Genomic DNA, 25952 nt, shown 5'->3' with positions numbered 1-25952 from the left:
TCTAATCCCAGCACCCCCACTAAAACGGAGTGTAAGATATACATAGCAAGCGACACCACATCTTGGCTGCTTCCAGATGGCACCCATGAATATTACCCTTACTCCCTAGCTGGGTTCAAGACACAAAATTCCTGCATTTCTAAGAATATTCCGGGCAAGGCAAACACCACCCCCTGTAACCAGTACACTCAAACCCTTCAGACAGGCAGAAATATTCCATTATATTTCAAGCAGCTAACAAATCATAACATATTCTACACCACTCCCCATAAATGCAGTTGATAAGTATTTATACATTCATACGTTAATTCATTTGTATTTAATATGAACTAATACTCTTACAAGATATTAATTGCAAGGAACTAATTTTACAAGTTCAGATGTTAAAAAAAGAGGCCAAGATGATCTGATCTTTATGTTCACAGAATTATTTTTAAGTGTGTATTTCTATTCCAAGGCTAACCATCTCCTTTCTCTCTGCTGAGAAATCCTCTACTATTTTAATAAAAATGCAGCATTCTGCCTCAAAACCTATCGTGGAGCATCCATATTTTTGTACTAGGAAGCTTTCCACAGTAATTTACGTTGATTATTTTGGCATCTCAAGTAAAGGTACTGCTCATAGCCAGCTCAAAGCTTTTAAAAACCTCTTAATGTTCTGCTCAACTACCAGTTGGCTCAAGTATCTATGGATTCTGCATATATTTCTGTTTGGTGAAAAACAAATCCACATTCACAAAATCCCCAGCACACTGGACACCCTGGGAAGAAATAATAAATTGAGACACTATGTTAAATAGAAACATAGGGGCTTGAGGGTATTTTTGTTTTTTATCATGACCTTGGCTAATACTAGTTCCAACTTTATCAGTGGGGAGAAAAAAAACATTTTGAATGGAGTATGTATTCTTTTCATTTTCAGTCTGCACTTGAAGCAACCAAAAGAATCCCTTCAAAAAATGTCCACTTTATCTTCAGTCACATGCTTAAGAAACATTTCATTAATGCAAGAATGCTGCTTTCAAGGTTATTTTTTTTTTGCCATATAATCAGTAAAATCCTGTAAAAAAAAAAAAAAAAAAAAGCCCCCATCTAAAATTCTGTCATGACTACAGGCTTTAGAGACTCCAAGGACAACTTACCTAAAGGTAATTCAACAACTGGAATGCCCAATTTCCCATTTCAACTTGCTCATAACAAAGCAGCTCTAAATGCAATTGCTGAGACATTACGGTGTGCCATATGGCTAAAACTGGATATTAAAATTGAGAATATCAATTACCAATCCACTAATGCCGAGAGCCAAAATCCATGGACAGTAAGAATTTAATCCAATTCAGTGCCTAGAACATGAGCTGAGCCCGGCGTAGAGGAGACAAACCTACCGCTGGTTTCACAGAGCGCAAACAACTCCAATTTTTTATTGCAGTAACTACAAAACCAGCTGAACCCAACACTTGCTTAACATCCCCAGCCACAGCTCCAGGCCTGGTAGGAATCTACAAAAACAACAAAAGTTTCAGATGAATTGGCATCTGGTTTCACAGGGATTGAGAAATCGTAACTAAGTTACTATTTAAGAAGAAGCAGTTTAGTTATTTTCCACATGACCAAATCGAAGCCTCCAAAGCACCAGGAAGTTACACAGTGCAGCCAACATCTTGCTTCATTTCAGGAAAAGGCATCCTACAAACACAACATGTATTTCTACTGTAATTAAAGGGCCTTGAAATTGCATTAGTTGAAGGGTTTTCTTATTCTAAGTAAACTAGTTTAATGGTTCAAGTTTTAAAATTTTTAAAAGCTGTGGAGTGTTTCTTCTGGGATGATGTTAAGAATAATGCTACACAAAATTCTATCCACTCCCTCATTATACAGAGCTTCATTGATTACTTACACCAGAATTCTCATTAAGTCCAAATACAGCATCTCCACATTTCCACGAGGCACGGAGGTGATTTAGAAAACTGTTCTGCTAAGATTTCCTGTGGAATTTTAATTTACCATGTTGTCAAAGATTTCATGCTAGGATGCCTGCTACGTACTGACTTAGCAGCTGCAAGGACTCAACAAGGATAAATGTAATTTATCTTACCCAAAACAGAATCTCACTTCACTCTGCTCCTTTACTAAAAGGCCAGAGTAGTAACAAAAAAATTGCACAAGTAATTTCAGGTTTAACAGGACATTATCAAATGGAACTAACAGTTTATTGGACGGTATTCTTAATTTTAAAAAAATGTTCTTGAAACACCAGAGAATTAAAATGCAGTCAGCTAATTTCAGCTTTTTTTTTTTTGAATAAAAAAAACCCACCAGCACCACAAGCCTCAACTGAAAATCGGCTCTGCTGCTTCCCAGCTCCCTTCTGCATGAACTACTGCTGGGTTACTACAATAAACTAACAAACATCTGATTATACATTAAGTAATAGATAAACAGTACGAAAATGTTTGATACTATCAAAGGTTTGGAGGTCACTTGAATACAGGAGACATAACAAGCATTTCTTATTTTTCTTGCTGGGAAGTGTATTGTTTAAAGCCTGAGTCCAGTGTATCAAATATTAACCAAGCTATTTTATTTAGGCTACCAAAGTTAAGGAGTTTGGCACTACAGTGAAATATCACAGGAGTTAGAAATCAAAAGTCCATTTTCCTCAAAAGATACTAAAAAATACAGGTAAAAGGCTTTAAAAATATGTAATGCCTTGAAACTGACTACTCAGGCACAGAGCTGTTTTAACATCCCCCAAGCCTTATTCTTGCCCATTAAAAGAACAGTTATCCGGAGGATGGCAGTAATTCTGGGTCAGCAGCAGTCTTAAACCCTCCACAAATTTTGAGTGTTCTGAAGCAGACAGACTCTTTTGTGTCACAGAAAGACACCTGTCTGCACAGGCTCTGATCTGACGATTACCTGGCCAGCAGAGACCCACGGCCCAGCAGCCTTTGCATACCTGGGCTCTACGTTTAAAAACTGGGTTTTAGCAACAGGCTTAATCAAAGCCAGGAACATTTTGGTGGTGTTTAGCAGGCACTGCAAGGTGAAAACGAAAATTGTGTCACCCCTCTATTCAGTTAAGAGCCTATGTGAACATTTCAATAAAACTATTTACTCCTCCCACCTAGTTCCTATCTGGAGGAGCTCGCAAAAATTAACAAAAAAACCCCCAAACCCCACCGATTTCTCACAGCAATCTTCCAAACGCTCCTCCTACCCCCACCCCAGAAGAGAAGAAAGCAAAGAGAACGAGAAAGTAAATCTAAAACACAATTACGAAATAAGATCTAGTTTGGCAAAGCTGGGGTGAGGAGGAGTTGAAAAATGAGAGCTGCCTTGCTGCAAACGCCATCTTGTTGCAGCTACTGGGCCCAGGCACAGAGAGATCCATTCATTCACAGCAAAAAGAAAATCAAACAGACACCCTGGCTAATCTGCAGCCACCAAAACAACCACACTATTATCACCCCTTCGCCTTCTCCTCTCCTCGAGCACACAAAGGAGAGAAATAAAATTCTGATCTATCACATTCAGGGACGGATTTAGGTATTAACATATCATCTTCGTTTCCTCACACGTATTTCACATACACATCGACAGCATTTTGCCTTGATTCGCATCCTCGTGTTCAGATCAGCTTAAAATATGGATAAATCTCTCACGATTAGGTGCAGATATCCTACAGCGGCAAAACGTTTAATTTTTCAGTCTTAAATCACCTCTCCAAGTTGAGCCAACTATACTCAAAAGGTGTTTCAATAATCATTTAAGCCTTACATTTACAGTCCTTTCCTCTTATTTCCTCCTGTGGAGACAATGCATAATAACGTGGCAGTCGGCACATCCTAGAAAGGATGCCTGGTTTAAAACGAGTCCCAGCCATGACTTTGTTAGAGAATAATGAAATATCATGTTCGTTAAAATTTCAGTTCATCTTCAGGAATGATAAATTGACATCTTACAACAACCTCTACATCATTCTGATTTTCTTCTGGACAAGATTTTTTTGTTAATAAAACGCCTCATCTCTTTCATATTTACATGCAAGGCTTTACACATCTTCATTCCCTACACAGCTGTAGGATTAAAAACCCTACACGTTCAATATCTCTTGCACGGATTTAAAAAAAAAAATAAATAAAAAATGCTGAAATCCTTCCGATAAAAAGCTGGGAATTGAAGTAACATTTCAAACAGCATTTCCAAGGAGAAAACTCCATCTTTCTATTGTAGCAAACACCCTCCATGATCTTCGTTATCGCTGCTACGGGCACACAAAAATATGCAGCACCGTAATACATGGGGGAACAAATATGCGGTTTGAATCCATCCTCGGTTCCGGTTCTAACGAGAACAAAACCTTCCCTACCCCTCCCTCGCCCAGCACACCCAGCATGAGCCCCATCTGCGAGCCCTCGGCTGGCTGGGGGTGCTGGAAGCAGCCTTACCCTGTTTGTCTCACCCCCGGCTCCTCTTAATCAGTTTTCCACCATTACAGCAGCCACACCATTGCTTTTTTTTTTTTCTTTCCTTTCCTCCCCTTGAATCTCTCTCCAAATATTCCCTCTGCCGGCTGGATCGCTCGTGAACCTCGCCTTTTGCGGCTTAAGACAAGACCCCCCAAACCGTCTAGCAGAGACCACTACAGCGTAATTATAATTAAAAATGGAACCCCGCAAGATCCGAGGTCTCCTCCCTTTTCGCCTGGAAGCCTTCGAGAGGGAATCAGTCCCACCCCCACCTTTTTCCCCTCCTCCTCCAGCTACAAACACACTTCTTTTTTAGGGGAAGCTGGAGCCCCGAGGAGGTGGGAAGCGCGGGGGAGGGGGGCTATTTCCAACCCCGCCATACCGAGGGTCGCCGAGAACGGGGGCGATGAGGAGGCGGCGGCCCGGGGGGGCCCCCGGTGCTGCGGCGGAAGGGGAGGACAGGGGAGGAAAGGAGAGGGAAAGGAGAAGTGCGGCAGGAGGAGGAAGCGCGGGGGAGGGGAAGGAGCGGGGCTGAGGGGGAGCCGAGGGAAGATGGCCCCGGGGTGGGGCCGGCCGGGGCTCGGCGGGCGGGAAACGCGTTCTGAGGGACCCCCGCCCTCCCCGCACCCTTCACACGGTTACCTGCCCTCCCGGCCGCTGCTCATGAACCGGGCCGGTCCGTCCGCCGCCCGCGGTCCTGCCCGCGTCCCGCCGGCCTGGGGAGGGAAGGGGGGCGGAGGAGGAGGAGGAGGCGGCGGAGGAGGAGCGGGGGAGCCGCCCGCGCTGCGCCCGGCGGGTCCCGGGGAAGGCGGCAGAGCCGAGCGGGAAGGAGGGATCCGCGGGGGAGGGGGTGTCGCTGGGTCTCGACTCCTCCTCAGCCCGCTCAGCTCCCCGCAGCCATCGGGCAGCGGCAGCCTGGGCGCGGCGAACCTCCCTCCTTCCCCTCCTCCCTCCGCCCCGCCCGTGCTGCCCGCCCGGGAAACCCCGGCTCGGCTCCCACCCCGCCCCGGCCCGCAGCCCCGCCGCTCCCCGCCGACCCTCACCGGAGGCTCCGCCGCCCCGCCCTGGCCCCGCACAGCCCCGGCCGCCGCGAGCCTCACCGGAGGCTCCGCCGCCTCCACCGGGCACCCGCCCAGCGCGGCCGGGAGGGAGGGCGGGCGGTGCGCGCTCCCGGGAGCCTCGCGGTGCGCGCTCCCGCGCGGGCAACGCCCTTCGGCCCCTTACGCTGGCGGCGGCCGCGCGCTTCCCGCCTCCCGCCCGCGCTCCCGCGCGCTCCCTCCCCTCAGCGAACAAAGGGCGAGGGCGGGCGGGGGGATCGCGGCCGCCCCGCCGGCCCTGCAGGCCGAAAACGAGTCTGAAAGAGCAGGATGAGAACAAAAAGGCACGAAACTGAGCCCACAAATGGCGTTTAAGCTCAGGGCTGGGAGAGGCAGAGCCTCCGTACCGCGTTAAATGAGTGCTCTGGGCTGCCGAGTGGGAAAGGGCGGGAGAGAGGCCACAGGCCTTAAAATGCTGCTCGCAAGAGGCTGGCAAGAAAAAAATACTTTCGTGTCATCGTGTGAGGAGAGACCGCGGGAGCTGGGCCTGGTTAGTCTGGGAAGGGAAGACTGAGGAGAGATCTCATTAATGCATAAAAATATCTCCCAAGGGGTGTCAGAGGATGGTGCCAGACTCCTCAGCCGTGCCCAGTGACAGGATGAGGAGCAATGGCTGTAAACTAAACCAAAAGTTACGCCTCAGCGTGAGAAAGAGCTGCTTTCCATGAGGGTGGCAGGGAGCATCTGTGCAGGGAGGGCCTGGAGTCTCCCTTTCTGGAGCCATCCCAAACACACCTCGACACTATTCCTATTTCATCTGCTCCTGGTAACTCTGCCTTGGCCAGGGTGATCTCCAGAGGGCCCTTCCAACCCTAACAAATCTGTGATTCTGTGGTCTTCCCCTCAGGAACATGACAGGCAGCAATTCCGTAGCTTAGAACTTATCTTTTCTAGCTTTGCTTATAAAGGTACTCACACAGCCAAAGTTTCCAGAGCATTCTTTTCATTTTCTCCTCACGGCATCCATCACTGCTCTGGAAGGGTTTGCATGAAAGAGAAAGTAGGAAAAAAATAGTAAGGAAACGTAAAAATTGCAATTTCTGTCTTGCAGATGGGACCTCACGTAAACCAGGCAGGAGAGATGTTACCAAAATGGAATCATTTCCCACCAGAACTCATATACTGAAACCCTAATTAATATTAAAAAGTAAGTAGAGATACAGTATTGCGTCATTTTTACTTCTATCACAGGTCCAAATCTGAGGGTTTTTCCCAGTATTTGTTTATACCTTGCTTAAAGTTGAGATTACTTGGCAACCGAAATAGCTTTATAGTAAAACTACCCACAGCACTATAGCTCATTTTCAGTTAAAACTTATCCAGCACAAATACACTAATAAAATAAACAAAAGACCCCACAAAAAACACAACCAGGAAAAAAAAAAAAAAAAAAAAACCCCAAACCCAACGACAACAACAAAAAAACCAACAAAAAAAGTTAGACGCCAATATTTTTTCTGCACACTCTTGCCCCAGTAGATTCTTGCTTCCCTAGAATTTAAATCAAAGTGTTCCCTCTGTCATGCTTTCTGAAGAGAGATGTGGTTACCTTTAATTAGTAAAAGAAAGAGCAGCTTTGCCAATTAAACTGTAGGGAAGTGGATTGGCTATTATTCAGGTTGTCTGTTATGAAAAACTATTAGATCCTGGTGTGGTTAAGCCTTTGATTTATAATAATCAAATGTTTGTTTTTAAATAAGTTTTATGATGTACTAAAGCTTTAATTCATCACCTTGAGATTTACAAATAACAAAATTTAAAAAGTTTACTGAAATTAGAATAAATCATTCTTGAATTACTGTCCCAAATTGCTAATATTCTCTCCAGTAACCATGGGGAAATTTCTGTTCCACCCCTGAAATGTGGACAGGAATTATCCTGTTAAAATCTGTGGAACCACATTGTATGCAGATGGGGATGTCAGTGTTCTTGAGGCTAGAGATTCATCCAGCATCCCCATCTGGGAAATACTGATTAAATCTAAGTGCTTAAGATACACCACAAGTTTATTAGATATTTGCAAAGTTGCCTACAGATTTCAAAAGCAGTTACACACAATATTTTAGTCATTAAATCTAAGTGAGATTTATAGTAGGTAAGTTGCATGTTTGGGGTTTTTTTATTTTTAATTTTTTTTAGTTAGAGATTGCTTTTAGGCTTAGCAGAGATTAAAATATCCTTTTGGGAATACGCCATTTATGTGGAAAAGAATGACCGCTTAATAAAAAAAAAAAAAAAGGTACTATATATAAAGGATTAAAAAAAAAAAAGAAGAAGAAAAGTCCTCGTTTTACGAAGGAAAATTTCTCAATCTTACGAGATTTTGTGGAAAATTTTCAGCTAGCACTGGATCATACAGAAAAAAATCTGGGTAATGAACAAAAATAACATTCTGAGATTGATAGCGAATAATAAATCACATTTTGCTTCTTTGAGGAAATAGCTGCATTGAGATTTAGTTACTGGACTAGAACAGTTGCAGTGTGAATTAATTATATCATAAATTACATAATTATAAATGATACCATTATAAACTAATGTGTGCTTTTTTCCCATTGCACATTCTTATCACAGAACCTGCTTTTCCTCCTTAGATTTCTTACATGCTTTTACCAGTGGTGCAATTCTAATAACTAAACATGGTTTGGGGTTTTTTTTAAAATAAAATACACATTCAGATCTTACCCTCTCCTAGGAATCTCTATTTTTTTCCTTGCATTCTAATTTTTATGCATTCTCTGTTTCACGAGAGCTAAAAGGAATTTCTGTCCACAGGTCTGTCCTCTGCCATGTCTTCAAATCCATGGAATTTGGGTAAGGAAACTGCATCAGTCAGAAGTGTTTATAGCACATTTACACAGAGCCAATGCTTTCACCACACCTATTCTTTTGTAAAAACACAACTGTTGCAATAGTTCCTGTTTCTGATCCAGTGACTTAATTCTATCTTATTCTCCAGTGAGAAGTTTGATGGATGTACAGTAACACTGCCATTATGGGGAGGGATCCTGGGGACTGGAAATGGTTGTTTACTGAGGGGAGGTTGTTCCAGGTGGGGTGGGAGAGCTTTGGTTTGGTTTGGTTTGTAAATCTCACTGGACAAATCAGCTTTGCTGCATTTTAAAACCTGGCAGAAGAATCCCACGTTGCTGCGTGCAACAAGGTGGTTTATTCTGCTGTCCTCATATAATCCTGCGCTGGAAGCTGCTGCACAGGCATCATCTTATTTTTTTAAATTTCTTTCTCATTTTTAATCTTAATTTTTCACACAGATCCATGAATAGCCATAGTTTGTACTGTTCCATGGATGAATCACCAGAATTAAGTGGACTTACCAGATATAACTTTATCTGTTTCCATACGCTGCAAAAATACGGTTTATAACTAAAAGTTTTGCTGAAAGTACCTGTGGATACTTGAAGATCTGGTATAGATAATTAATAAAACCAATTTTAATATTTTTTTTTAGTCCACTTTGAACTTACAGTTTTGGTCCTGGGTCAGAGCTACAGAAAACCTCTCTGTAGAGAGGTTGCTCCATAATTCTCCATTGCAAAACTTCTTGCACCTTTTTCTCAATCATCTGACATTAACCCCTTTGTAGGGAGGATCCTGAGTTAGGTGAAGCTTTGGGTAGTTTCACTTCTTAAAGTAATTAATTTTTGCATACAAATACCATTGTTGTATTCAAAATTTACATGTTGTTACCTGCGTGAAAATACTGCATGATTCTTACGGTAAGTCAGGATGCTCCTGGTCTCTGGAAGAGTAACTGTCACCAAACAGGTATGAATTCAGCTTTCTACAAAGGGTGAAAAATCAACACTTCTCAAAATTGCCAAGCTCCTCGGATGGTACAAGGATACTGCTGAAGTAATAAATAAATACGTTTTGCCTCCTTTCTTTCTTTGTGACCTCAGATAAGTGTTTTTAATAGACTGACTCAAAACTCCACCTCATATTCCAGAATCACACCATTCCCCATTCCATAACATTTTGTATCTGCCTTGTATCCTTTGATGGCTGCAGAGTGCATTCTGTGAACCCTGGAGAGAGCCAAGGAGACACTCACGTGATTTTGAATTAGTTTGAAGTTCTCCATTTGGTCCCTAAAGCAAAGCAGAACTCTCATTTCTCCTGACATTGCACCAAAATTAAAGGAAGCTTATACAATGTCTAAACTTCAGCTGAGCTTCAATCCTGAGTCTATTTAGAACTCTCTTATTTTGCTATTGTTTTATTTTTTAAAACCTTATTCAGAGCTGTTCCAACCTGCTGTTATTTGCCACTTCTTTAACAATTGGATGGCAATCATCACTGATACCTTCTGAGGAAGGACCCAGGTAGCAGAATATCAAGATCATTCATTAGAGAAAATAAATAAGTAAAAGCAAACTGAATAGAAATCCTCAGTGGGACCAGGCAGAGCAAAAAGTAGGAGTAGCTCAGTCTCCTTAGTTACATTCTGCATTCTCACAGTTTCTTTCAGTTTCCCTATTATTATGGAACAAAAGAGTTATTTTAAACACTTCTGAGAACATGGCATAAAATTAGCAAAACTGTGTTAGTCTGCAGAGAATATAATTGACAAGGTTTTAAGGTAAGGGGAACTGGTTCTGAGAGTCTTTGTGTCAATTAGCAAAGTCCATACACCTGAATTTATAACTAATACAGTCGTGGAAGGTGTTCCTGAATTCCTTTCTTATGGTGAGGACCAGGAGGGGTTATGTGTGAAATGGGTTCAAGGACAGTTAATTCAGAATTGTTGAGAGACTTTGGAAGTCACTTCAAAATCCTTTGGAAAAATCCAGTGTTGTGTAAGCAAAGGAGCAGAGTTGTGAAGGCCCAGAGCTTTCCTGGATGTGTTCCTGCAATGTTATAATCGTGTCTGTTATATGATTGTCTTTGAATATTTTGTCCTCAACAGAAACAGAATTGGAACAGGGCACACTGGGCTCCATGTCCTTAAAAAGGCATTATCTCTAGTCCTGTTTTCTCACTAATTCTAGTCTTGCTTTCTCACAAATTATGGCTGGAGGTGCTTTCATTTCCAGGGAAAACCTTGCTCTTACTCCCTTGCGGCCCATTTAAAAAAAATCAATGTCACAGGTATCTCTGACTTCAACAATAGTACAAATATATTTCTGGTTCCTGTGTTTGGCAGAACTTGAAGTATTTTCAAAAGCCAAAGAAATATCAATACTGTTGTCTTAGACATAGGAAGCTGATGCAGAATGATGTGAAATTATTTAGCCATCAAAACCCAGCACTTTATGGAAAGAAGGGAGATGAAATGCTTGGGTTGCTTGAACTACTGTTCCTCAAAGTCAACACCTGACTTTATACTGTGATACAATCCTACAGTGTGACACAAATACAGAATTTTGTAATCTGTGTGGATACAAACAAAACACAAAACTTCTCTGCTGGGAGAGCCCTGTTCTGAACTTTTCTGGTTTTTCATCTTCCAATTTGGAGACATAAACAGGTGTCTCAAGCTTGGTCTGAGCATGCATGTGCCCTTAACACCAATTCTCCTTTTTTTTTTTTCATTCTATTTATACAGATCCTTCTTGAGAGAGCCAGAAGAATGGCTTTGAGGGCTTTTTTTTCCTGCAATCAGAATTGTATCAGATTTCTTTTCAATGTGTGGGGATTATTTTGGTTTTCCTTTGTACTCTGGTATTTGTTGGGAGTTCACATTTTTGCTGTACCTTTAAACTTGCAAACTCTAGCTTGGCTTTTAAAAGTCCTTAGTTGCTCTTGGAAAATAATAGCAACAAAGGGAATTGTTACTATCATCTTAGAAATCAGATTCTGCACTTACACACATCTGTAAACACACCAACCAATTGCACACATGCAGGTCTTCCTTTAAGTAGGTAATATTTGGGTTGCATGAATGCTGATCAAGCAGTTTGAGTAAAAGCTTTAAGTCTCATATTTCCCCATTTAAAGCCTCATATTTCCCCATTTAAAGGGACTTTCCTCAAGGGGTTCATTGAGCAACAAACAGAAAAACAACTGGGACCCAGGAGATGCTGGGAGTTTAGAATCCACATTGAGAATTCAGCCCAGCTACTAAACTTTCCATGATGTCAGACACACCAGACCTGTGGTGAAGTTCGAAATACCTTCAAAGACAAGAAAGAAGTTGCTCACCTTGCTGTGTGCTAGATTCCCATGGAGCTTCCATCCCGTTCTTCCACCCTTAAGAGAGCAGTCTGGGAAAGTGGGCACAGGTGTGAGTTGTAGGGAAGCTGTTACCAAGCATTTCTGTTCTCTCAAAGAGCCTGACCTGCAGCTGAAGGAGAATGTCAGTGCTGCTGCAAGGTTCCAGAAAGCAAAAATACAGTTACAAAACAAAAATATTGACATTTTTGTTTATCTGGGATTTGTACCACTGTCCTTGGAGAATCCATGTGAAGTCAAACAAAGCCTAATTGCCATAGAGAAGAGGGGTAAGGTGTGCAGTAATTGAATTGCAGAAGGTAATAAAATGAAGAGGTTCAGTGATGGTTACATCCCATACTCCAAAAATAAGTATTTATTTGGGAACATGTACTGGGACCAACCGTAACACAGTTTAGTTGCTGCTCAGAATGAAAGAACTTGCAGCCAAACTCTCTTCTTCTATCTCTGAAAGTTCATGTCCTTCAAGCAAGGGGCTGGGCTGGATTCTAAATTTACAAAAAAGAGAACTTTCTTGTGACCTCTGGGATCTGTTACAGTAAATATCCCAAATCTCAAATCATTTGTCAGCAATTCTGTGAAACCATTCCTTGGGAGGACCTGTTACAAAGAACACGCTTATAAAATCCATGTTTCCAAGCAGCAAAACAAAACTTATATAAAGTGTAACATCTCTCAAGCCACTGCTCAAGGGAACTGACAAAGTACAAACAGCCAACACAGTCAGATTTTCAGAGGCTGAATGAATGTTTTAGTAAATAAAACAGCATGTGAAATTTAGTTTTTACACAAAGACAATTCCATATAGTGGAAAAAAATAAGCCCCTCTACATGTGTATTTTTGCTTAGTCAAGTCAAAATATTTATTGAAGAAATAATTTTGATGGGAAATATTTTTATAAACCTTAAAACACAATCAAGTTTGGACTAAGAAGTTCCAAAGAGTCAAGAAATACATTAAAAAATAGATACTCAAAGTAACATAAACTACCCCCTTTCCCCAATGATAACATTATCGTGAACAAACACAAAACTAGGAAGAAAACCCATAAAAACCCAGTGTACTCTAAAAACCTTTAACTTTTCACTATCTGAACAATTGTTTCCTTTGAATTTAATATTTAAAAATAATAATTGAATGGTTTCAATTCTTCACATTTCCACCTTTTATTTGTTTTCCCCCTATGGATTATGGGCTACTATAATTTAGTTTGTAAGGGTTTCAAAAAGAACACCTTAGAGAAAAAACAAACCACGAAAACCTGTTCATGTCAGTACCACCCTCCACTATTAGAAATATAACACCCAAATGTACTTCTTACTATTTAAAACATGTTTAGAGTTCCATTTATTTTTATGACCAGATGAGTCAATTTCAATTTTTTCATCTCCCCTTAGTTCCATATTGGGGTTTAAATCCTTGTAACAAATGTAATACGAATAAAGATGAATGACATTTTCAGTACTTTTAATAAAACCTCTTTCCACTGCCAAAATTAATGTTGGAGTCAAAGCTAAAAGCACTCCGTGGTTTCCTAATATGCACCAGTCAGCAGAAATGCATCCAGAGACATCATCCCCCTTTGGCATTTGTAATTGATGCTACTCCTATTTATTATTTATTAATCTCTCACTTTGAGCATCTGGATGTGACTGAAACCCAATGACTCTTCTCTGTTTTCTCGTACGAAGTAGCAGGTGACTCGTGGGTTTAACCCCTTCCTGCTGCCCAGCGCAGCCCTCTGCGGTGGCACTGAGGTGACTCCCTCTGTGCTTTCGGGTGGTGACATTCTTCCAGCCCAGCGCGGGGCTGGATGCTGGGAGCACGTGTCACCTGGGGGAGCTGGCAGAGAGGAGCCAAGGGCAGCGTTCTGCTCTGTCTGCGTGCGCTGCCTGAGGTTATTTCTGCACTTGCTGAGCCTGTGCTACAGCTTGAGCCAGCTCTGTGTGTTTCTGTCTGGCGCTGACAGCTGAGGGGGGTCTTGGGAACACAGACTCCGTGCAGGGGGGTGGCAGAGCTCCCTGCCTGTCCTGTTCCCGGTCCCACTGCCCAGAACAGTCCATGCTGGGGCTGAGCCGTGCAGGTGCTCTCCCTTCGCACTGCACCCTGTGTGTGACTGCTCCAGCTGTGCTCTGAAAGGTACTGGAGCAGGGCTGCCTCTGTTCCTTCCCCAGTATAGCGCGTTCTGTTCAGGAGAGGGGCTGGGGATGGAATCACCTCTGCCTGGTGGTGCTTAGTCGCATTCTGCAAGCACAGCCTGCTGGGCTGGTGACACCTGGAGAGAGTTCCTGTAAGGAATACATGCACTGTGCACGGGCAGCAGAGCCACACATCCCAGAGAGAGCCCCACAGGCAGATTCCAGAATTGGAAGCATCATGAGCTGCATCAGTGCCTTGCCATACTTCAGTTTAGCCCTGGTGAGTGTCCCACTCCATGGCATTTTGCTTCTGGGATGATGGTGAGGATCTGTGCACACAGGTCCACATATCCTGTTCCTTCAGATGTGGCTCAGAGGTCTCTAACATTGTGCCATCCTCAGGCATTGCCATTCTCCCAGCAAACTGCACATCAACTTCAAGTTTTCCTCTTTTCCTGTTCACGTTTTTCCAGTATTAGTTTGAGGCTCAAAGTGGGCAATTGAACTGCCTGACCCTTGGTCTGAATTCTAGCAATTTGTTTTTAAAGGACACCAAAGCCTAGATAAAAATCTGGAAAGTGAAATTAGCTTGTTATAATTAGTAATAGTTTAGACATTGACTGGATCCAAACCTGCTTTTCCACAGTTTTTCTTACTTTGTAATTGTAGCAAAGTTACATGATGGCCCAATTCTCTGCCTTTGATTGATGCTCACTCTCATCAGTAAGGGTTTGACTGTGGAAATGGTTTGAATGTCTCTAAGAGTGTCACCCTTGTTGATCACATTTGCTGAGGGACTGGGTGCAGCTTCATGTGCAGGTACCAAGCACAGCTCAGCAGTTGAGGATATTTTGGGATTAAGTGTTGTCACCAAGAACCACAGGTCTGTGCTGCCTCCCTTGAACCCTTGAGCTGAAGGTGTTGGCCATAAATTCAAACTGCTCTGCAGTCCTGAGAGTTGTCACTTGCACTGGCAAGGCTGAAATGAGCTCCCTGCTGTTCTGCATATAAGGAGGTGGAGGAAGGAAATCTGGAGAGGAAGCTGAACTTCCTGTGCCAGAGATTTATACTGGAGCCTTCCCTGAATTCAAGACAATGCAGCCACAGCTTTAGACGCAAATCACTACAACTCAGACATGCAGATTTGAAGAAAGACCCTTCTACATCCACACCTCTGGTTTGGGGCTTGTGTCATAAAGAACAATCTGACTGATTTTTAGACCTAGCAGTTGCCTCTTCCATCCCCCACCCCATCTCCAGATGGATAAGAAACTCTTTATTTTAGTTTCATTTCTCTGAATGTTGTTTCAGACTCAAAGGAGTCAGTTTGGGCATCAGGACTAACCACAGGTCTGTGGGTAAGTGACTGCACAGAGTTACAAAGGGAAGAGGCACCAAGGAGCCTGAAAGGAACAGGCCTGATCACAAAAATGGGAGGGGACAGGAAGAAGGGCTGTGTGTGACAGCCACCAGATTAGACAGGTGTACACACTTGCACTTTTATGATTTATAATTATAAATGGATGGAGAAGTCACCAAACTAATTCCATAGATGCTCAAATTATCCTTATCCTGATTTTGTTGTGCTGTCTAATAACATTAACGTGTGTTACCTGCATCTTGCACATTGGTTAAAGCTTGGAGATTTTGGGGTGTAGGTTTTGTACCTAAAATAGGGGAATATGTTAGGAAATCAGGAGCTAGGAATCAATGAGAAACTTTGAATCTTTGTTACTATTATTCTGGCATAGCACTAAGCAGTGGGTTTGCAGTGTATCTAGCTACAATTCACTTAACATTTTTCATCAATAACCATTTTGATTGAAACCTGGGGGAGCAAGGCCAAGCTCTGATGAAATATGGTTTTCTTGTTGGAGACAATGTGATAAACTAGGGAAAGGAAGGGAAATCTCTCTTCCTTCTCTGGCCTGGAAAGGCATTATTCCTTGTGTTCTTTTTTTAATCCAGGCAATTTCCTGTGCTTCTAAAGCATGGTTTCCCTAAGGAGGAGTCTTTCTGTAGCACCTTCCACCCCAAAGCCCTGTGCAAAGCAGGAGGAAGGTTGCATTTATTTTTCCTGCTTTCCAGCAGCTTATCCATTTCTGGTTAAACAGTTTGTGCAGAGCAGAGGAGAGAGGGGAGATTCATCTGATTTCACCTTGGCACTCCCCTTCCCGTGGGGCCACGCCGAGGTGGCCATGCCGAGGTGGCCTCTGTCACACGCTCCTGGTGCTCCCTGGCTGTGTGAGGTGATGCAATGGCAGTGCCAGCCCTGCAATCACCCCGTGCCCAGGTGGCACCGCCGCCAGCCAGGGGACGGGGACAGGCATCCACGGGGGACTTCACGCTCTGCTTTCTGCAGCTCTTTATCCCACGGGCAGGAGAAACCCATTAAATAGCACACTGGAATGCAGGGGAAATTCCTGGATGATTTAGACAAGTTGGAGAAATGATGGAGTTAAATATTTGGATGATTAAGGCATGGAAGCATCTGACGTGTGAGGGAAGGATGAGCAAGCTGGGAGTCTTTGGCCTCAGGATGAGGTGGTACAGGAGGCATCTATAAATGTGTATAACCTGGGGGGAAAGTATAAAAAAGACAAAGGCAGACTTTTCTCACTGGGCACCAGCTTGCACAGTAAGAGGCAGTAGGAATAATCCCAAATATAGGAAATTCCACTCCAACATTCCAAAAACCTATTTTCACCTATTTAGGGGGGATCAGCCAGTAGAACAGGTTGCCCAGAGGGGCAGTGAGACCTGCATCCTTGGAGAATTCAGAGCCACAGTGGGCAGGGTAAGCTGCTCTGGCTGGCCCCAGTGAGCAGTGGGGGCTGGATATGGGGATGTCCAAAGGTCCCTTCCAACCTCTGGATCCTAGATTTGTTTACCAATGGGAAACAGAGGCAGAGACATTGAACCCTATCTAGATGCCCAGGATATCTGAGGTAAAGCTGGAATGTGTCACTCTCCATGATGTTTCTTGATTGAAAGATAACCCTACTCATTATCACTGATTTTTTTTCCCTCATTATTACAGTGGAAAATAACCAAACATACGCTTTTTTATTTCCCAGATGGCCCAAGTAATTTGAATTTCAGTATTTTACAGCAGGTACTGTGGGCCTTTTAGCAAGAGGGAAAAGTCTATATGCGAAATAAGTAAGGAATAAAAGCATCCCACGGTTTTTTCCTGCAAATAATCGCACTAAATGTAATTGCCGCTGTGTGTTGGCCTTGCAGTCTGCCCAGCCGTCCTTCACCGGGGCCACTCCGGCTCACTTCCCCCATCTGCTGGGAGCAGGCAGCTCAGCCAAGGGCGGAGGAAACGTTCTCCAAACACACACGGGGTGTTTATTTTTATGGCCGTCTGCTTTGCTGGCTAATCACAGCTCTGTTTCCTTCAAACCCAGCTGGAGTGACCTTATGTGGGGGGCAGAGCAGCTTCTCCCACCTTCAGCACTGTGGCCCGGGCTCTCTGACACTGCCTGGCAGCGGTTTTGGGGGAAGGAACATTTCCAGCCCCATGGAGCTGAACAAACTTTGCCTCTCTCTCCTCAGCATCTTCTCCTAGCCAGGAATGTTGTGATGAGGCACCTCAAGTCCAGGGACTGTTTCTAAATCACACACTTTGCCTGAGTTTCTTCGCCAGATTCGCCCCTTAAGAGGGGGAGGGAGTGGGGAGGTTTTTTCCTGCACTTCATGTCCCACACAAAGTTCATCAGGCTCTGACTGTACCTGTATTTCAATGTGACAGCGCAGCCCACGCTCAGTGTGTTCATCCTCCAAATTCTGTGCGAGAAAAGGCAGTGCTCCAGCCCCTGTTCTACAGACCAGTGTCATGTGGGAAGGCTGTGGCAGAAAAGTCACCAAACTGATTTCCCAGGTCAGTACTTGGACCTTGGGACTGCACTTCCTCACTTGTGGAAGGAAGTAGTTTATGCCATAAAGTCCTAGCATGGAAAGAGGAAAAACAATGCACAAATAAGGGCTCGACATTAGGCTCTTCTCTTTTGTTTCCTTTTTGAGATACTTGGGAAAGCAGGGTAAAAAAAGGAGTAAAAATTAAGCACTTTTATGCAGATTCGGGTTTGCAGATTAATTTCTAGGTTTGAAATAGAAATTTATTTTCTCCTTTTTATCAGTGCCCAAGGTGAGCTTTCTTATTTAAAAGAAATTCAAATATATTTGAAAAACTGCATTCTTTTCTATAGGCCCCTTTTTCCTTCCAGTAAGAAAGAAAGAATAGCTCCGGCATTTTATATTCTAAATTTTGACTGGCCAGAACAAAATGTTTTCACAGCAATGTGGGTTTGCACCTAAACCTTTTTTTGTGCATCGAGTTTGACCTTAGGATGTAGAATTTCATAAAACATTTATTGTCTTCTCCAGTTTTTAGAGTACAATTCCCCTGTGATACTTTGTTTTCATCGTGTGCTCTGAAAAGGATTCCAAGGCTTCTCTCGCAGTTTGAATTTTAATTGTGGATGAAGGAAAGAACCTCTGCTACTTGCAGCAAAATTAGTCAGTGTCTCCCTAAACAAAAAGAGTTCTAACAGGTAAAGAGGATTAGGATCAGAACCAGGAGGCAGCCAAGGGTATGGAGAGTGGTTGTGGCAGAGATATTTTGTTCCCTAAATGGAGGGTTTACACGTGTCCAAGTGTCCCACTCACCCATACTGGCAGCAGTGATTCTTTCCCCTCCAAAACTGCAGCTGATAAAGACAAAATGCAGTCGGAAAACAAAGCAGCCAAACCTGAGCTCTTTGAGGCAGACAAAGGCAACTGCGAGGCAAACAAAGAAATGGTTTTTTCTCTTAACTTTTCCTGTATCCAGACCCCACTGTTGCCTCAGTCTAGATGCTGCAGGTTTACCACTAAATACTCTCCAAAGATTATAATGCATCAATTATCAAAGCCATTCTAGAGGTACCACTTTACTTATATTGTTAACGAGCTTGGCTATAAAGGGATTTGCAGCCTGAATTTCATGGCAGAACCAAGGTATAATTTGCTCTGGGCTATAAAGCCCATGAATTATTGAGGAAATTTACTTCCATGGCTGCATTTTCTTCCTGAGCACAAGTGCTCGTGCTGAGTGCATGTGTTTGAGAGGAGAGACAGTGATGGAGGCTCCAGCCTCAGCAGTCCATCTCCCCAGCACAAGCTCTTTCACACAGCCAGCAAAGAACAGCAGAAAATAACTGACAAAATGATCATTTTGAACAAATGAGACAAGAAAAATTGCATGCTGAACAGTGCCAAACTGAGGTCCAAATATAAATCACAATTAAAAATGCACTTTGGGTAATTACAGAGAGGGGCTTTTCCCTTAGAGATGTCACAAAGCTTGTGTGGATATAATCAGACTTGAATAGATCTAGTGATGGTGAAAGCCACCAGCCTGACAAATCAGAATTCGTAGCTCCTGCATCAGGCCAAGCCTAGAACCTGCTGTGGGACCAACCTCCCCCCCGGTGTTCTTTTTAAACCTGGTTTCTTCTGGAAGCGAGGCTTTGGAATCACAAATTCCAAATCCATGTCCTGCTTCTTCTCCTTCCACTCCGCACACCCTAATAACTTCTGAATCCACTGAGCAATTTCAGGCAAAGTTATAGAGAACTGTAGGTTTCGAAAATGTGAAGTTCTGAGTGTTCCATGAGACAGGAGCTGTGTAGACATGAGGGACCTCTTCACTGCAAGGACTCCAGCATGGGGTCTCCCTTAGCAGGCTCTGGAGAAGGCTGGTCACAAGAAAGACCTTAATAATTTCCTGACTGTGAAGGTTACACAGCAAACTGAGCTGCTTTCCGTGTGCAGAGGGATGTCAATGTTCCTGAGGGCTCATCGGGGCAGTAGTTGCTGTTGACAATTTTGGAATTAATGAACTACAAGACTTTTCCTTAGGTGCTAGAGAGGAAACTCCAGTTTATGCCCTCATTCCTACGAAGTCACAGGCATTTGGGATTTTCTTGGGGTTTTGTATCTCCTGTGACCAAACAGAACAGACCTGGCAGCTTGGTTCCGTGCCAGGCGCTGCCGAGGCACGAAGGGCAGGGCAGGGAATTCGAACCGTGGCGATGATTACTGCCCGTGCTCCTGCAGGCAGCTCGGTCCCTTCCCGAGCCGATGCTGATGATCCTCTGCACTCGGAGAGAAGTGAGGGACTGCCCTCTTGTGTCAGTCACGATTCTTTCATTCGCCTGGGTTGAATTCCCGTCTCTATTTGTGAGTGAGCGCTCAGCCATTTCCAACACAAATTCCTTCTTCGGAAGGGCAGAGGCTTCGTTCTGAGTACTATGGAAAAATTCAATAAATAAAAATACATCTGCCGTATTTATGACTTGGAGACATCCAGAACTGGGCATATATTGCCCTTCCAGCCATAGACATCCAAATAGTTACCCTGGCATATGCCCAGCCTCCATCTTGACACAGATAAGGAAAGCAGAGGAAAGAATAAAACAGCAGAAATATAATAAAGGATGACAGAGAGGAGACACAAGAGAAGCAGATTTGTTACACCAGTCAACCCTCATAGTAAGTTACATGCAAGTTAAATATAGAAGCGTCCCTTCCCTGGGGAGCCAGACTCATGGACAGCTCACACACGACTCTGCAGCTGCATCTCGGGCCTGTGGCTGGCAGAGATCTTCGTCTTTAAATCATTAGTACTCATTTCCAGGGCAGTTCTTGCAGTAATGGTTGTCAGAGAATAACAGTCTTCTAAAAGCTGTGCAGGCTTTTGTGCTCACCACTTCTACTGCCTGTTAATGACAGACACCTAAATTTATGCTACATTCACTAATAGCACCGAGTGCTCAGGCTTTGGTTGCTGCTCTTACCCAGAGCAATGAGCCAGCCTGGCAATTGCTCATGTTCTTAAAGCAGCCAGATTAGCACCTTGCTAAAGTGGATTCGAAGAAAATCACTGCTCAGGAGTGGACAAAATTTGAACCATTTGGAATATGGAGGGGCAAGGGAAAGAGCTGGCATTAAAATCCCTGCCTCTGGAGCCCATATTTTTGTCTGGGCTGCAGCCGCTGTAATCAGCTCCAAGCTCCCAGTTCTAAAATGATGCTCAGCAGTTCTCCCTCTATCAGTACTTCATGAAGAACCATCCCTAAGAGTAATTCCTTTGAACTTTTGCCCAGCCTGTACTGTGGTATTTGTATCTCCACCTCATACTGGATGGCTCAGCACAAGCATGTTTTGTGTCACCCTGCTCATTGCTGAGTTTGTTCACTGGTAAAAGCTGCCAGAAACCTGTGATTTTTCTTTCCTGTGCTGCCTGAGATCCTGACACCTGAGCAGATTATGAAATATAAAGGCATCTTTGAAATATCTGATGAATATTTGAAACACATCAGTAATACCGAACCATGTGTGCAAGTGTCTCTTTGGAATTAATGTGTACTTTATCTGGAAAAATGAATAGCAAAGGGAACCCACCCATAAGGCAACACATCTCGAAAATAGAAATGGAAAGATTTACAGAACCTCAAAACCAATCCCTTGGGGTCTCATCACCACCACAGAAGTGTCGTGTCTCATCTGTCTCACTCCCTGTAGACAACACAAAGCATTTCCCCCCTCACTCTCCTGTCCTGGCATCGTCCTGCTCCTTGAGGAATGTGAGCCACTGTGCAGCACTTTGTCCTCAGCAGTTTCCTGGGCAGTTGATGCTCTCAAAAGAGGAGAAACTACAGAGGCTGTTCAGTGTGACTTGCTGTGATTCCCCCTTCAACTCCAGTTTGGGACACTTCTGTTCTAGAACAACAACTTCCTGTTTGTACTGTTCTGAGTGTGTATTCCCAAGGTGGCAAAATCCTCCTGACCTTTTTTATTGCTGGACACAAGGAACAATTTTTTTATCAGAAGATGAACACGCATTCACGTCCCACTTTTACAGGCATATTTAAACTGCTGCCCTTTTACCTCATTTCATATCCTTGAAGAAGCTTTACCAGGGGATTACAGCAGTCACAGAAAACATTTCTTCTGACAGATCATTACAAGGGCATGAGAAGAAACATCTTTCCATCATAACCTACTTATAAACCCAAACTCCTCATGTCTTCTTTAACTCTTACAGTCCTTCCCTTACTTTACTCCTCATCTGAACCGAGTCAGACCTGTGGCTGTTCTTTCGTTGCATCTTCTGAATTTGCCTGTGTTGCTGGATCTCTGTTGGTTGTGTCAGGTGGGGACTGGCTGGGATTCAGCCCTCCTGGTGTCACCTGTTCAGGGTTGTCATTAAGTTTCTGGTTTGTCCGTGCCACTTGCTTTCCCATTTGAACAGCTTCATCATAGGAAGGTGGCAGGTCCATGGCATAGAGGCTGTAAGCTGGAGGGGACACAGTGTTCTTATCCATATCCACAAATACCGAGGGAATCTGGACACTTGGAGGGTACTGCCATGAGCTGTATGCTGTGAAGAAAATGAATTTAAAACAAAAATTAAACACCTGCATGGGACACTGATATATAAAGAGCTAATCCTGCTTTTCCCAAGAAATTACAGACTTTGGTGTTTTCAGAACAAATGCACTGCATACTAAAGCTGTCCATATAGAATCACTCCTGGTCTTCAGTGTCACTCACTGTCACCCTGATCCTGCCCTTCACCCCTCGTGCCCACCCTGTGGGGCTGGAAGTTGTTGTGGGAGCTCTCTGGGAATTCCTGCAGGGGCTGGACACAGAATTCCAGACACAGGTTCAGGAGCAATGCTCTGTGGAGCAGGTGACTCCCAGGATACTCACAGGTCACTGTGCTGTGGGCAGTGCTGTCACTGTCAATGCCAATCCCTGCCAAGTCACAGGGGTGCCGAGGGAAGCTCTCCACTGGAGGCCTCTTCTTCCGGCAGCAGAATTTGATGCAGCTCGCTGAAACCCCGCAGAGCAGGAGCAGGAACACCGCCAGCAAGATCAACCTGAGACAGGGGGAGACACCATCATTCCACTGCTTGTGTTGTACTTCTAAATCAGAATATAATTTCACTCTGAATCGTTGGAAGATGGGCCAAGCCTCCTTGATTTAGTTCTGAATGGGTGCTGGATCCTGGATTAGAAAGTCGGATCACAAACACTCAATCACAGGTTGAAGAACTACTGCCCCTCAGTACAACCTGTTCTGGCTCACAGGTGCTGTAACATTTCACTATTTTGGGTTATTTTCAGCTTCTGTGCAGGGAGGATGGCTCTGCTTTCCACAGCAAGAGAGGGTTTGTACTTGGAGGGAAATACAAGCATGAACTTCCACAAGTCTGGGGCCTCTCTTCATAAATGAGCATAGAAATTATATAATATTAAGTTATATTTGTGCCTTGAAAACACAATTCTGTCTCTAGCTATTGCTTGAGGAAGTTTATCATTTAACAATTTACAGTGTACCTAGACTGATATACCTGTGTTTCAGGTTTTCCTCTCCACTGAAACTCCACCTTTCCTCCCCTCAGTTTCTCAATCCAACTCTATCTTCTCCTTGAGGCTTTTAGGAGCCTTCTCAATCTATTTTTGGTAACTGTGCCTTTTTAAACAGCTCTGCATATCAACCAAAATTGCTCCAGACTAGAGGAGGTAAAAGTAACCAAGTCCCTCTGGTGTGCTGCCACCAAAGTCAATATATGGACAGGATGCGAACTATGAAAGCAGTGTCAGGGCACCTATAACACGTGGAGGCAGGAGATGAATGCTGCTGTGAATCCTCTCTCCCTTGTCGCAGTTCCCCCTTTCAGCAGGCCCTGCTCAGCTCTGTGCGCGCTGGAGCTGCGAGGGGAAGCTCAGCACACGGCGACAGTCGCTGTCCCATAGAAGGGAGCGAGCCGAGGATGGGGCAGGGCCATGTCCCAGCAAATCCCTGCTGGAAGCTGCCCTGTGCAAAGAGCCAGCAAGGCTCAGGCTATTTAGGAAGAACAAACAAGCCCTTGGGTTCAACCCCAGTGCGCTCAGAAGGGAAAGATGACACAGCCCTGGGTGAATGCTGGTCCCCACCTGACACCCAATCTCCCCTGGCCTCGTCCAGTCCATTCCTCTGGCAGCTCTCAGAAAACAGAAACCCTTCCCTGATCCTGCCCGAGAGAAGCATTTGCACTGCCTTGCTGCAAGTCCTGCTCATAAAAACTTCCAAATGGCTCTGGGTTAGGAAGATTAAAAACCAACTTACCAGACGTACCACAGACTTGTCCAATCAGACATGTTCTGAGGGCATCTGTGGAGGAAGGCAGATGATTCACTGATTTAAATAGTGCATGTATGACAGGGAATGCACTTCCCTGGGGTGGAAAAGGGAAAGGACTCAGCAAAGTATGGAGCAAAACACTTCAGATTGTTCTTCATGGTTGTACCATTACTCCAGATGAGAACGTGCAAATAATCCCACTGTAAGAGTTGCTTCTGAATCAATAAATGTTTTTATTGGATGGTGCTTTACTCTTGCTTGGGAGAGAGAAAGATTCATGCAGGATTCTTAAAAAAAACCCCAAATCACTGTTATTTAAAGGTAACTGAGAAGAGGTGCCTCATTCCAGAGGCCTGTCTGAAAATGCTGGTCTACACAACTGCCTGTGTCTCCCGGATATTTTAAAGTTCTTTTTCCATAGCTCCAATGCAGCCAGAAATGGCTTTTTTTCAGCTCTAGTGCAGTACAGGAGGAGGAGAACAGCTCCTGTGACATTTCAGGAGCTCGGCTGCCACAGCAGGGCTGTGTGTACTGAACCTCCTGCAATGCATTTCCCGTAGCAGAACAGTGGTTCTGACCACAGAAGAGGATCTGCAAACTTCTGAAGTGACACTTCGGAGTCGTCTTGGGAGAGAACCATTCACCCCAGTCCACAGAGCAAGGGCAGCCAAGTGAAATTTAAAAGTTGCTGACTGTCTTAGAGATCAAAAGAGAAGTTGCAAGGGATGGCCATGAGCAAGTCACCGTTCTGGTGTGGGAATATCGCTTGGTCACGGTGGGAAAGGTTCGGGAACAGGCAGTGGTTACTCACCGGGCAGAGTTCTCACAGGTATTCCCAGAACAGAGCGATGCCTGTGAAAGGGGGGAACCCGGGGCTGGGTCAGCAGGTGCCAAAGGAGAAGCTCCTCGTGTCCCTGCTGCATGTGCTCGGGACGCTCCGGGCGAGTGTCCGTGAGCGCCGCGGCTGCCGGAGCCCACGGGAGCCCCCGCCGCTTCAAGGACACCCTGAAAGGGGACACCGAGCCCTGGGACAGCCCGTGCTGGGCAGCGCAATAAATAACCGGCATCATCCCGGGGGGCAGAGCCTCGGCGGGGCAGGGCCCGGCAGCGCCGGGCAGGACCGCCCCGCCCGGGCCCCGGGCCCCGGTTCCTCCGCCCGCAACAGGGAGGGGTCGGGGCCGAGCGGGGCGGTTCTGCCCGGCTCCCCCCGGAGTGCTCCTGCCTCTGCCTCAGACCCGGCCCCTGCCGTGGAGGGGATACAGGGGGAGAGCTGCGCCTGCAGAGATTCCCCTGGAGCGATTCGGGGCTGCTCGCGATGCTCTTACCAGAACAGAATCCATCAGGTGTGCAGCGCCTGGACACACCCCTGAGCCTCTGCTGTGTCACAGGGACTTGGAGGAGAAATAAAGAAATGAGCAACCTGGAATGAAATACATGAGTCGGAAACAAATGTGTAGAAGAGCAGACAATTTCCCTTCCTAAAAATCTTGTTCAAACACACGAAACACGACTGAAAAGGTATTGACGGCTCTTTAGGATCGGCGTGCTCCAGGCTATTTAACCGTGTCGAACATTTCAAATGTAGAAATTCCTTATCTCCACCCGTGAGCCTTTTGTTGTATTCTCCTCCCTGTCCAGCTGAGGAGGGCAGTGACGGCTTTGGTGGCACCTGGTGTCCTGTCAGGCCAGCCCAGAACAATCCCGGACAGCCACTCCATGGGGAGCTCCAATGCACTCAATGCCTGGGAAGCACCGGGTGATTTTCCCTACTTTTGATTCCTGGAACTGAATCCCAGCGTTTCCAGGCTCAGCAATGGCATGTGACAAAGTGACTGCAGTGTTTTCCTCCAGCACTGCTCAGGGTCATGGGGC

At 44.6% G+C, this 25952-nt stretch overlaps 2 protein-coding genes and 1 long non-coding RNA gene across 22 annotated transcripts in view; 1 reads left to right on the top strand and 2 right to left on the bottom strand.

Moving 5' to 3' along the window:
- Positions 1-11886, bottom strand: part of GNB1 (G protein subunit beta 1) — a 41120-nt gene extending 29234 nt beyond the window's left edge. For 4 of the 20 annotated variants that reach the window (XM_040084609.1, XM_040084608.1, XM_040084610.1 and 1 more), the window contains exon 1: positions 5115-5371. The gene's annotated coding sequence lies outside the window, so the exon portion shown is untranslated. Of the gene's footprint in view, positions 1-4451; positions 4723-4854; positions 4976-5114; positions 5372-5515; positions 5645-6485; positions 6544-11731 lie in introns of those variants that run through there. The other 16 variants (XM_040084592.1, XM_040084598.2, XM_040084602.2 and 13 more) reach the window with 13 other exon arrangements.
- LOC120762313 (uncharacterized) lies at positions 4788-8780 on the top strand. Its single transcript, XR_005703879.1, has 3 exons — positions 4788-4810; positions 6621-6716; positions 8345-8780. It is a non-coding gene; the product is annotated as an uncharacterized LOC120762313 (long non-coding RNA).
- A 6472-nt stretch (positions 11887-18358) lies between the features above and the next one.
- Positions 18359-25101, bottom strand: TMEM52 (transmembrane protein 52). The gene is made up of 4 exons (XM_040084615.1): positions 24892-25101; positions 24066-24110; positions 22664-22833; positions 18359-22331 (listed from the first exon to the last, which is right to left on the bottom strand). The coding sequence occupies exons 2-4, from the start codon at positions 24095-24097 to the stop codon at positions 22030-22032; spliced, it is 504 nt and encodes a 167-aa protein (XP_039940549.1). The 5' UTR covers positions 24098-24110; positions 24892-25101; the 3' UTR covers positions 18359-22029.
- Positions 25102-25952: the final 851 nt, after the last annotated feature.

This window comes from Hirundo rustica, chromosome 22 (assembly GCF_015227805.2).
Source record: "Hirundo rustica isolate bHirRus1 chromosome 22, bHirRus1.pri.v3, whole genome shotgun sequence".
NCBI lineage: Eukaryota > Metazoa > Chordata > Aves > Passeriformes > Hirundinidae > Hirundo > Hirundo rustica.
This window is presented reverse-complemented; position numbering and strand designations above follow the sequence as displayed.

Bases quoted from the DNA above. Each gene is read 5' to 3' on its own strand.
- TMEM52 (XM_040084615.1), bottom strand. From the start codon at position 24,097: ATGTCTGATTGGACAAGTCTGTGGTACGTCTG. The intron at 22,834-24,065 runs GTAAGTTGGTTT...CCCCTGTCTCAG, and splicing joins ACAAGTCTGTGGTACGTCTG to GTTGATCTTGCTGGCGGTGT. The intron at 22,332-22,663 runs GTGAGTATCCTG...TTTTCTTCACAG, and splicing joins TGCCCACAGCACAGTGACCT to CATACAGCTCATGGCAGTAC.